At 42.3% G+C, this 13,081-nt stretch overlaps 1 protein-coding gene across 3 annotated transcripts; it reads right to left on the bottom strand.

The window, feature by feature from the left end:
- Window positions 1-323: 323 nt before the first annotated feature.
- LOC103926038 (chromosome unknown open reading frame, human C11orf54) lies at window positions 324-12,301 on the bottom strand. Of its 3 annotated transcripts, none has more exons than XM_009334842.1 (9): window positions 12,212-12,301; window positions 10,436-10,559; window positions 8,245-8,343; window positions 7,222-7,295; window positions 6,329-6,430; window positions 4,573-4,749; window positions 3,674-3,823; window positions 2,739-2,855; window positions 324-702 (listed from the first exon to the last, which is right to left on the bottom strand). In XM_009334842.1, exons 2-9 carry the CDS (start codon window positions 10,491-10,493, stop codon window positions 529-531), a joined length of 951 nt encoding a protein of 316 aa, XP_009333117.1. In that variant the 5' UTR covers window positions 10,494-10,559; window positions 12,212-12,301; the 3' UTR covers window positions 324-528. The 3 variants fall into 3 exon arrangements, with proteins under 3 accessions (XP_009333117.1, XP_009333118.1, XP_009333120.1); XM_009334843.1 differs by lacking the exon at window positions 12,212-12,301 and adding an exon at window positions 10,946-11,024; XM_009334845.1 differs by lacking the exon at window positions 324-702 and adding an exon at window positions 726-847.
- Window positions 12,302-13,081: the final 780 nt, after the last annotated feature.

The following is a 13,081-nucleotide window of genomic DNA, read 5'->3' as shown; positions in this document are numbered from 1 at the left end:
GGCGGGCCTGAGGGGACGGTCGCGGAGGGCACCGGCGCCCGCGGGGCGGCCTGGCTTTGCTGCGGCGAGTTATTTCCACGGCCGATTACGACACAGGGCCTTCTCCCTCTGGCGTCGCAGGCAAACCCCAGCCCGGTTTACTCCTCAGCGGTGGCCGCGCCGGTCTGAGCTGCTGCGGCTTTCTTTTACAGCGTTATTTTTGACCAGAAGTTGGTTTAATTCCCCGTTCTAAACATAAACTCACTTCTGGTTCCCCATCACCAGCTACAACCACGCAGGAAGCTCAACTAAGTAGCAAAAAATGACACAATAATTCTGCAGTGAAATTACTGTTTGAATTCAGTCATAACAATTTCAATTGCACGTACACTCTGAATTTCTCGCTTTAACAAAATTGAGAGGCAGGCAGCTTACTGCTCTCGTATTTATTCTCGACTGATAAATGTGCATAATTAGAACCGTTACAAAAATCACCATTTGTATTTTAGAAAGATCCAATTGCTACGCCTTCACCACAGCCTCCCAGCTTCAGTCTCTCCCGACGAGGTGCGTCTCCTGGGGCCTGTCGATGCGGAAGAGCAGCTCGGCGGGCAGAAGGTAGCCCAGGTACTGAACGCTGTCGGGGCTGGTGTCCTGATGGTAGTACCCTCCTTCCCCATGGTGGCTGAAACAGTGGGTGTGCTCCACGCGCAGATCAAAGCCCTGTCACCAGAGAAAGGCCCGTGAACACGCGTTCATGTGAACTGTGGTTAAAAGTCCTGGGACAGTCTCTCTACTGCGTATTTCCACACATCTCAGAGCCCGCTCCAACCATTAAGCAGTGAAAACTTGCAAGATGCTTGTGAAACTAGTAGGACAAAAGAAGAAGAGCTGTACAAGGCTTTACCATAGGACATAAACCAAAAGAATTTAGAAAACCTGACAGCCCCCAACCTTTGGTGTCAATCTCCCAGACTTCCTTTTTTTTTTTTTTCCTATCCATTGGGATTAAATAAAGCAGTCACACCAAGGAAGCCCTACTCGAAATCAGAACCCCTTTGCACTGAATGCCACAGACCCATGCAATAAAGGGACAATCTCTGCTCCAATTCTGAGAGCCAGCTTAGATGAAAATGGGAAGAATAGCGGATAAAATAAAACCTAGCATACTAAACTGTGATGCCACCCCTACCAGTTTTATGTATCACAGAACCATGGAATAGTTTAGGTTGGAAGGGACCTTTAAAGATCACCTATTCCAACCCCCCTGCCATGGGCAGGGACATCTTCAACTAGATCAGGTTGCTCAGAGCCCCGTCCAACCTGACCTTGAATGCTTCCAGGGAGGGGGCATCCACCACCTCTCTGGGCAACCTGTGCCAGTGTCTCACCACCCTCATAGTGAAGAATTTCTTCCTTATATCCAATCTAAATCTGCTGTCTTTCAGTTTAAAACCATTGCCCCTTCTCCTGTCACTACAGGCCCTACTGAAAAGTCTGTCCCCATCTTTCTTACAAGCCCCCCTGAAGTATTGAAAGGCCGCAATAAGGTCTCCCCAGAGCCTTCTCTTCTCCAGGCTGAGAGGTGTTCCAGCCCTCTGCCCATTTTCATGCCCCTCCTCTGGACCCGCTCAACAGGTCCATGTCCTTCTTGGGGCCCCAGAGCTGGATGCAGCAGTCCAGGTGGGGTCTCATGATGGGGAGAATCGCCTCCCTCAACCTGCTGGCTATGCTTCTTTTGATGCGGCCCAGGATACGGTTGGTTTTCTGGGCTGCAAGAGGATACTGATGAGTAATGCTATGGCATTTGAATGCCATCTTCTACTGTTGCCTCTGCAGCAACACTCAAACATTTCCAAAAACATAGGCTTAACCGAGTGCTGTTGAGCTTGCAGTGGATACAGATGGGAGTAAACCAGCTGCATCCACTACACAAGTTGCATTGGTTCTGAATGGAGCAGCTGTTGATGGCTGTTTTCAAAGTACTCATCAGTTGATTCTGGGAAGATGCACACAATTTAGCCTTAGGCCAAAGGCTGCCACATAACGACACAATAAAGTCACACCCTTGAACATATCCAAGCCTACAGCATGTCTCATTTAACTCTGGAAAAAATGTTTTTTATATTACTTATGACTGCATTGTTATTTATAAAATAGTCATTTTCATCTATGTTTTCCTGGTTACTTTTAAATAGTCTTCCTATTGATGAACATCTTAATGGCTTTTGAAACCAGATTGTTTTTTATCCTGAATTGTTTGCTGTTGAATTTAGTGCTTGTGAAAGATGCCAGATAACTTTCTAGCATGAAGCTTTGCAGACTGTAATTTGCATCAGCAATTATAAGACACATGCCTCACATATTTCGACACAGCATTAGTAGAGACAGTTCTTATGAAAGTGAACCGCATGAACGCATGGCTGAACGAGCTTCCATGCTCTTGACATTTCTCCTGGTGTGGCTGGCAGTGAATGCAAATTATGCTGTTGAGTTTGGGACGCAAACACTTGCATACTTGCAATTGGAACTGAACCATTAAGTTCAATCCACTGTGAACAGCCACTAGGTTTCAGTACAGATTGACCTAGCCTCAATGCAAACCAGTGACAGAAATGAGAAGCTTCTATTTCATTACAGCACCTCTGGAAGAGTTTAACACAATATATACACAATCCTGTTCTTAAAAGGAAAATCACATCCAAGACAAAATTCATTACAAGTCTCAGTTTACACTTAGAAATGAGAAAGAGACTTACTGGATCTCTGGAAACTATTACTGGCTGACAAATCAGTGGAGCCTTCATTTCAAAGAATTTGAGCCAGTTATTCACATCCTCGTCGGTATTCAGAGGACAGGCAGAAAATTCTGGAGGCTACAGCAAAAGTAAAAGCTTTGTAAGTGAAAGAAAGACACGTATCAAGATACTTTTTCTCTAGCAACTGTCCTTCACTTTTCCCCTCCCCGCTACTCTGTTCACATTCTTTCTTGCCTAAAAGAAGCTCACCAGTGCCCATTACTGTGTTTCTGCTAGAAACAGAAGTGACTATAATATTGCATCTTTCATTGCACCGGTAGTGAGAGAACTACTGAAGTGAGGATTATACTCCTGGTACATTTTAGAAGCTCAGTTATTTTAAAAAAGTCTGTTGCTTCTTATAACTATCATCTCAGTTCATCTATTTCATTTCAATTCATTTTACAATAGCTCTACAGTTCTTTAGCTGCTCATGGATTTCAAAAGAAAAGATGGCGGTATTAAGGCCAAGTGACACAGCATCACTAGTTTTGTAACGTCCGTTTTGTAATGCCAGCCTCTTACTTTAATACACTGCTTATACTAACAGTTTATGCATACATTTAGAAGTACAAAACAAAGTCAAGGCACTAGGATGTTACACCCCGATTTATATTTCTGTTTTCAGAAGGATGAAGAAAGTTCAATCATAGAATCATAGAATAGTTTGGGTTGGAAGGGACCTCTAAAGGTCATCTAGTCCAACCCCCGTGCCATGGGCAGGGACATCTTCAACCAGATCAGGTTGCTCAGAGCCCCGTCCAACCTGACCTTGAATGTTTCCAGGGATGGGGCATCCACCACCTCTCTGGGCAACCTGTTCCAGTGCCTCACCACCCTCATAGTGAAGAATTTCTTCCTTATATCTAGAGTTATATGAATTGAGAACAACTTACCATGATGTGAATCTTTGCTTTCCCCTTCTGAATGATAAATGTACCACCCATCCCAACTGGCTTTTCTCCATAGTGTTTCTCTAAAATTTGTCTCAGACAAGACACAAAGTTAAGTTCCCCAGTTCTTCCATTGGCTTTCACTTCAATGACCTGGAGAATAAAAGTTAATTTGTCACTGCTGTCTCCCGCTGCAACAGTCTGCAAAGGTCTGTGGAAGCTGCTCTGAAATTCTCCCAAGCTTGTAACCCAAGATTACTTTTTGAAAATGTGAGTTTCCCTGCAAGCGCAGCTCCGCTTGCATCCTTCCAGTACCTCACGAACTCTTTTCCTGACTTTCTGTTCAACACTAGCTTTGCCTGTGAAGGGTGCTGGGCAGCAAGTCATTTACTCATACATGAGACAACGATATAAGCAACCCCTTTCTGTCCACCAGCTGGCTTCCGCTCTGTTATAAAGAAACTCTTGGAAACTGAGAAGACTGCTCAATTTCCATGCAGTAGGCAGGTTTTTGACTGCTCTGCCAACACCTCTTCGTGCTAGCTGTGTTGGGGGAAGCACTTCTACAAAAAACTAGACAACTGCCCAGACCTGACTTACACAAGTACATTGTGCAACCATTACCTTAAATCACTGCTAGTTTGGACCGGATTTGGATGGATGATTTACGATGGAAAAGTTTTAGTAAACTAATGCTGATCCCTCAAAAATTCAAATGCCTCTCTGTCTCCACCAATTCTTCCCCTCATTCACCAGCATCAGTTCCTTATGTTTGGATATTTCTTTCATGGAATTACTACTTTACTATTATCACAGAAAACAGATAGGAGAACATTGAAACATGAGTTTCCCTTCAGCCACAAAGCTCTACAAACAAAGTCATCTTTGATCCAAGTACGTACCTTACCAGGTTGGCCCTCACTGGCATAAAGGTTGGCCAACAGCCCAAACTCACAGTCAGTATATTTACTGCTGTACTTCTCAAGCAGGCACCCTTTATCTGCAGGATTTATCTGAGCAATGTAGCTCCCATTTACAGCAGGCTTTTTTTCGCTCTTAGTTTGAACAATAGGGATAAGCTGAGAAAAAGAACGTGTAAGAATAAGTCAAGTAAGTCAATAAGAACATGTAAGAGTCAGTCAAACGAACAGAACTCACATAAATGCAACTTAAGCTTTGGACCACGATCCTAAGAAATAATCCCCTTCGTCACACAGCTCTGTCTCTCAGGATGAGGTCTGTACTGGTAAGAAAAATGCACTAATTTGTAATGTAACTGAAAATGCCAGAAAACAGTTTTACTTTTTCTGGACAGTTAAATTTAACATTACGTCAAGATGAATGCTAGTGTTAAAAAAAAAAAAAGAAGAAAAAAAAGTCTAGTCTAACCATTGAGTTCTGAGGCCTGCATGCAAGTATTGGAATTCTATGTTGCCCTGGTTTCGGCTGGGATAGAGTTAATTTTCTTAGGGAAAAGGACTGTCATGGTTTAACCTCTGATGGCAACTGAGCACCACACAGCCACTCAGCTCGCTCTCCCCCTGCCCCAGTGGGGTGGGGGAGAGAATCAGAAGAGTGAAAGTGAGAAAACTCGTGGGTTGAGATAAAAACAGTTTAATAATTGAAATAAAATAAAACATATTAATATAATAATAATAATAATAATAATAGAATATACAAAGCAAGTGATGCACAATGCAATTGCTCACCACCTGCTAACCAATGCCCAGCCAGTCCCCGAGCAGCGGCCCCCCCGACCAGCTTTCCCCCAGTTTATGTACTGAGCATGACGTCCCATGGTATGGAATGTCCCTTTGGCCAGTTGGGGTCAGCTGTCCTGGCTGTGCCCCCTCCCAGCTTCTTGTGCACCTCCAGCCTTCTCAGTCGGTAGAGCATGGGAAGCTGAAAAGTCCTTGGTTTAGTGTAAGCACTACTTAGCAACAACTAAAACATCGGTGTGTTATCAACATTATTGTCCTCCTAAATCCAAAACACAGCACTGTACCAGCTACTAGGAAGGAAATTAACTCTCTCCCAGCCAAAACCAGGACATATGTAATGCTTTCTCAGTGTACAGTAACAACCACTATTACAGTGGCCCAAATTTAATGCTGAGATGGACTATCTCCCTCTGCCAATAAATGCATCAAAAGGAGATGGCAAGACCAGAGGTTTATGCTTAAAAAGCCTCCACAGGCAGTAGTTTTCATCTCCCGCCTCTGCTGCAGGTGATCATTTTGTATGTAGCATCTTTAAAATTTACAATGGTAAAACAAAGCCATCCAAGAAGGCAAAAGACAGGGAGTATTTCAAAGGCATTTACCAGTAACTTTGACAAGCATTTCTAAATCTTGTCATTAAAACCTCTGGTCAGGTCTTTGTCAATCAGTTTCAAAAAATCATGTTTCTTGCACGCTTCAAAGCAATCACATGCTTCCTGGAGAATTACAAGTTAAAAATTAATCTTTATTATCTCAGTAGTATGCACCTCATTGGATGGCACTCATCTCAATTCCTTCTAATGTGTTTTATGTGCTTTTGGCATGAATGGCGTTTATTAAACTTTTTATTGTAAATGGGAAATACCCAGCATGATACTGCTCTACTATTATGATACTTCCATGAATTCATTGAGAACTATCACACTTATTTACTGACCTCAGCATTTACTCCAAGAATCTTAGATGAAGCAGCTCCAGCTCCAAGAATGAAAGCTCCAGGCAGCTCTATGTCTTTTGCAACTGTATTTAGATCGTAAACCTGCAAAAGAGAAACAATGCTTTGATTCTGGTGTGGTGCTCTGATTCAGAATTGTCATTCTGTTCACTGTAATCTCTGGATGAATTTAATTCAGAACACCCTCATTAGTATTTTGGATAATTATGTTGAACACAGTTTCTGAACAACACAACATTTGGTAGTAACAAATTGGGTACGTGTCCCTTTGTTTTCCAAAAGATAAAGCCTGCCTGTATGCTCCCCTGCCATTTTACCCAAAAACTGAATTATTGTTCTTACTGAAATTTATATTTGTGTAAAATAAAAAATGGAAGGGAATACCACATAGAGACAGATGGGGTGAGGTGTCAGAAAGGAGGCATGATATTCTTGGAGAAGGACAGTAATGTGAATCCAGTGTTGGCCTGAAAATGCAAATACAGCCAGCTTTTACAAAGAAGCATGGCTGTGACTTGAAATCACAGGCATGCAGCAAGCCATGTATAAACATGCAGACAAGCCCTTTGTTTAGTAGTTCCTTCCATGGCTCCTGTCACAGATGGTATCTTTCCAAAACTATCTTGTATTTGGGGGCAGGAGAAGATGAACCATTAACCATGATACGCTATTTTTGCTACGATGTGTAAGGTTTCCTGACATAGTCTATATTTAACACACGTCAGAATCAATCTCATAAAACACTGAAAAGTAAGTCTCTTTCACAAGTGGAATCTTACAGTATCCATTAGTCCTTAGTTTTGTTTATATTTCAACAAGGTATTGCTTTTCTTTTGACAAATGTATTAAACCCCACAGCTACAAGAAAAACTCACTTTTTCTTTCTGTACAACAGGTATGAGGTAAGGAACACCTCCCACATCCGCTATTCTAGGCTTTCCGCAGATTCCTGGAAGAATACAGCCAGTTAGCTTGGTAAAATATTTTTCCTAATAATCTTAAATGAGCATGCAGTCTAACCCACCAAAGAACTGGTTCCTCAAACTTCTAAAACCCTTTGAGAGCACTATTTCCCGAGCATGCTTAGATAAAGTGTTCCACTATTAAGAAGTCCAAGGTCAGTAAGCCCTAAAATGATTCACAGTAGGATTTAATGCTAGGCAACCTGTTGTAAAATTAACATTCTCTAAGCACAAAAAAATATTACAGTGGGCAACAACTGCCATTTGCCAGTTCTCCAGTAAGATGCCCTCAGCACACAGTGGGTACCCCCACTGGGACTCCACTTGCAAAATTTCAGCAAACCAAGTCTCAGGACAATTCACCCCACTTATTTGGACATGTATTTTAAGAAGGGATGAATCACCTTCTGGAGGTGTTTCTTTCACTACATTGATGACAGAGGGAACTCAGATGAGTAGCACAGATGACACGTCTGTCTTCCAGACAGCTCATGTCAAAGAAGATGAATCCCACTCAGAATAAGACAGTTTCACTTCACCGACATACATGAATGGCAGGAATTTAAAAATGAATGGAAGTGTGACTCCTTAGGTTCAGATAGCGATTGGCACGGATCTAAAAAGTTTCTCCATCTGGAAGATAACAACTTAATTTCAAAACGTTTTCAGTACGCTAAATAAAGCTTATGAAATAAGTGAGTATTGCAATCATAGATTAAGAAAAAAAATTATGACAAGTACTTGGTAATGACTTGTCTTTGTTCATACATCAACTAGGAAGCAAATCCAGGAATAAAATATAGCTTTCCTCTCATGCATATTCTTTACCTGAAAAACAATTTAAACTCTCCCAACATCTTTAGAAGATCAAAACCAAGTAGGATCAGGTAGAAAGAACTGGAGAAGTCTTAGTGAAAGACAGGAATGCTAGGTTACCTTTAGCAGGAAAGTTGAAGGGTTCCTGAGTCAGATCAGGACAGTCTACAACAGAGACTTGAGCATCAGCAAAGTTTTCTTTAAGCCCTTTCTGCAAAACTATAATAAAGAATAATGGCAAAGTTATTGACAATGAAAAATTACCAACAGTTTGACAAGTTACTAACAACAATAAATATATCTGTCCAGGCTTTATTTCAGCAAGATACATTAAAGGACTTATGCTTACCCTAAGTAACTCCATTGATTTAAATGTTACTGTCTGTAGGCACTTGTTTCCTGAGTCAGAGCTTCAGAGAAGAGCAAAAGCTTGTTCAGATAATTGTTAGCTACCACATTAATTCATTTTAAGAATTTTAAAAACCTTTTAACTGAAATACAATAACTGACTGCTTCTAGTAGCACTAGAAGCAGCACAATGTGAAGTAACATGGGTAAAGCACATTCAGCAGTGGTTTTGCTTTACAAGAGCAGACAATTATGATCATGGCCAAATACCATGTGAGAGCAAAGGAGGAAGTAAGTTTTAGCTGAAGTGACAATCAGTTCTTTAAATATATTAGCTAGACTGTTTGCAATAGCTTGATTATAATCTCAAACTGTTTCTGCTGTCTGGAAACTTCTGCCGTCACAGGACATTGCCTGTCATGTTTATGTTCATGTGGAGATTTTCTGGCAAGTGCCACTGTCAGTACAAGACAGATAATGAATGGTGCTGATGATAATGAGCAGCCCCAAATCTAAACTTTTGGGTTTGCTTCATATCAATGTTTTTAGGCTCAGAACCTGCAAAGTGACTCAAAGAACAGGGAGGATTCTGACTTAGACGAGTGCACTGTTTGGAAACAACTTCCAAACTTTAATTGAGTGTGGGATTGCCTTCACATACACTGCTTCAAATACTGTGTTAAAAGGTCCAAGTTCTTTCATGCCTGAGGGTCTGTTTTGACAGATGTCTCAAACTAAGGAACAGAAAATCCAGTCTGTGATCTCGAATCAGGCAGTTCCTTATTTACTCAGAAGACTTTCCTGTGCCTTTGTTTCCTCCAGTCAGGATTTCAGCCATACCTTACTTCTCCAGAGCAGATTTACCAAGCTGTTGACCACAAGGGTCAGTAAAAGGTACTTGGCAGGTTTCTAAAAACATCTCAGTACCTTCTGGTAAGTGGAAAAGGACAATAAAAGGGCACTCCTCAAATTATACTCATGAGCTGAATAGCAACAAAATTCACAGCTTACAGGAGGTCGTCAGGACAGACAGCAGGGAAAAAAAGGGAAATTCTGCTTCGTGACTCGTTTTTTCTGCTACTGTTTTAAGCTGTTCTACTGCAAGTATATGCTGTTCTCTGCAGAGTCCACAGGTCTATAGCAGCCCTGGCCTATTGCCCCAGCTTGACAGCTACTGGGTGAGAAAAGCAATGAGAACCACCTGGGGTATTGCTGGGACCATACTTTCTCAAACCATGGAAGTGTCAAACTGACACAGATTTGGGAGAGTGGCAGACTGAACTTGAGGACCTCTCTGAAAGAAAAAAAAACCTTTAGTACATCTGCTGCAGGAGACAGACTGCCAGAAGGAATAACGCGTTTCTACTAGGGCAAGGAAAGAAGCTCATGAGCAGGTGGGTTGGACCAAATCACCTCCAGAGGTCCCTTCCAACCTCAACCATTCTGTTAGTCTGAGCACATTTTGTGAAGGCTTTGGAAAGAAACAAACTAAATAAAATGTTTCCTGCAGCCTGGTTCTAAGGCAGCCACCAAAAGAGGAGCCAACTAGAGGACCTGCTATGCTATACTGCATCTTGTCAGCTGTGTTTTGAGTAGTCCTGAAAAAGAAATAAATACTGGAGGGTAGAGGAGGACAGATGATCCTGTATGTGTAAATAAGTTTGGTCTGTAATTGTCAAACTTTCACAACCCATGCACAAATCTGCAAATGCAGCAGACATTTTTAAAGCGTTTGAGAGCCTGTTTGTGTGCTTAAATATCATTGGGATTTGAGGGATGAGTCATTGTTTGCTTTAAGGAAATAACAGCATATAGAAAAATAGCGCTTTTCTTTACATCTCAGTGTGCTAAGAGCAGGAACATTCTCTATGTACTAGCTGTAGAAAGGTTTTGATAAGAGCTTTAAGATAAGTTTGAAGAGTACATTATAAGCTTGTAAAAAGTTACATGCAGCATGACTTACCCCCAGCAAGCTCCTCCAGACTTGGAACGTGAAAAGCAAACCTTTCGACTTTGGCCATTTCCTAATTGGTGCTGATTTCTTCAGGTAAGAAATTACAATATACCACGCTGTAGGAGCAACTGATCTGTCAACAAGGATGATAGTTTAACAATTAAAACAGGCTGTTTTCAATATGTTACTTATTTTTCAATTTCACTCAAGAATACATAGACAACAGTAGAATTGTAGTTCTGCCATCAAAGGAAAGACTAACAGCTTCAATATTAATGTTAATTTTTTTATGCGCTTTGGAAGATGTGTCTGTCAGCTCTATAGCTGGCTCAGAGTATTACATATGCTAGTCCTCAAGCTTACAACTGGCTGTAGGCAAACCACATCCTACGCTGAATCCAGTTCAAAGGACAGGTCAGGAGATTTATCTGTCCTTTGTAAGCCTGGAGTTATAATTTGTTTTTGAAAGAAAACTGGGCTTTTCCGAGCACCTTAGCTGCCTCCTCAGGTCTTCCCTACCTTAATGTTTACTTTTCCAGCATTGGCTATGGTGGACTTTCAACCACAGCTGTGACACGGTCTCCAGTTGATTCTGGGCATGTGTTTCCCCTTCCAGAGGGGAACAGGCTAGCAACAAAATAGAAAACAGCAGCAGCAAGTTCTGCAGTATCAGGCTCTGTACCCATACAGAGTTTTGTTTGAACATAAGTATAAGAACCTCTTTACAAATGTACTATATTTCAGTCAGCCTTGCAACAGCAAAGTCAGCTACTAGGGCAAACCACTAGCTTAGGGCAGAAACAGCTGATTATACACTACCTATAAATCAGCCACAGCAATCATTAACTCCTTAGGCACATGCTTGCTGCACACAGCAGAAAAAGAAAATGGGTCCTACTTATCCAGATCTCAGGCCCCGGAGGAAAAAGCCAAAAACCTAATTACAATCCCAGACCTGACAGAGCTTTTGTTAGGAAGTACTATGATGTGAGCTAGCTGCTTATGTATCCTTTTAGCTTCTATTTAAAAAAAAAAAATCCTAGCTTTTATGATTGTCAAAAATCATAACTGTCCTTATACCATCAGCCTCTTGAGTATGCATAAAGAAAAAAAAAAGAGCTGAAAAAAGAAATAAAAAGAGTTGGGACATCATAGCAGTCACCTAACTGAAGTCTTTGAGCTCAAAGTTCAGCCACCCCAAATTACTGCTGTATCAAGCAGTAGACAAAGGGAGAAAGACAGCTACCTATGTATAGTAATTCTCATCTTAGTTGGTCTTATCTGTCTCCACAGGTGACTCCCTCCCTCCTCTGGCTGTGGAGGAGAAAGTAACAGGCTGGATTTGGCACCTCTGGTAGAAGCCTACTGTCAGATGGAGTGAATCAGACCCAGAGACTTTAAGTGTACACCAAACACAAGAAAGGGAGTAATCAGTCAGAGAAAGAAAGTGAGAAGATGGCTTTGGCAGCATTGTTTTAGATGATCCTCATCCCCTCAAGAACTTTTTGCCACGTCCAGAAGGAGGCTGTGCCAGCACTCAAGACACCAGTTGAAAAAGTCCTGAAACAGACTGAGAGGGCAAGCTAGAACTGCTGTTGTGCAAAGGGCAGAGGCAAGACTTGGACACAGTTCAAATAAGTAGGCTCAGATATAACACCTAGACCATCACCTGCTGTTTAAAGGACAGTGGTCAGCTCCCCACAATCAAGAAAGGAGGGAAAGACTGTGGGAAAAGCTCGATGTACCATAATAAACCCGATCTGATTGCTAGACAGTAGTCCTTACCGGGGAGGACACAAAAGAGAAGTAGATCCGCGAGTAACCACCACAAGGAGAGCATTCACAGGGGAGTTTGTGTGGTGTGGGGGAGGGAGAACCTGAAAGAAGACAACAGACAATTAAGATCCATCACGGAGGGGTGGAGTGACGTTGAATTACTACAGAAGACTCTCAAAGAAAGAACACAAATGCTAAAAGGACAATAAGATTATTAGATCTGGGATGGTGCAACAAGAATGGAGAGAACAAGCATCTAAAAATTCTCTAAAAGTCTATCTTTTTGAAACAGGAAGAAAACATCAGAGAGAGTAGCCAAGGGCCAGGACAATGCAGATGAAATGGGAACCATGATATTAATGGGGTGGGGAGGGGATTGTCTAGTCTCAAAACCTGAATTAAACTAGTTTGGAGGGTAAAAGCCAGAAAGGGGAGGTTATAGGCAGGCTAGAGATGAGTCAAGGTGGGGGGAAAAAGAAGTATCAGGGAAAAATTGAAGATGGCAGTCAGTGAGAGAAATTTAGCGATGACACCAAGAAGAGCAGAACATCCACAGATGCATCCGCAGAGGTTGCATTCCTCAGCTGGGGCGACGTAAGGAGATCCCGTACGTGGCAGAGGAAGGCTGAAGGACAGCAGAGGCATCTGCTTGAGCGGCTGGGATTTGGGGAAGGGGCAAGGCGGGGCAAGAACAGGCGGGTCAGGCGAGACTGGGGTCCTTAGGGAGAGCATCCAGGGAGTCAAAGGCAGCAAAGAGTGCTGGAGCGAAGAAACACTAAAGCTGGCACTGCACTTGGCATGGCTGCGAGAGGAAGGAAGGGATTATTCAGGCTGGAGCCGCCAGCTCGGGGGGGACTGGGCGGCAGAGGGGAGGACAGG

Source organism: Pygoscelis adeliae, unplaced genomic scaffold (genome assembly GCF_000699105.1).
Source record: "Pygoscelis adeliae isolate BGI_AS28 unplaced genomic scaffold, ASM69910v1 Scaffold141, whole genome shotgun sequence".
Taxonomy (NCBI): Eukaryota; Metazoa; Chordata; class Aves; order Sphenisciformes; family Spheniscidae; genus Pygoscelis; species Pygoscelis adeliae.
This window is presented reverse-complemented; position numbering and strand designations above follow the sequence as displayed.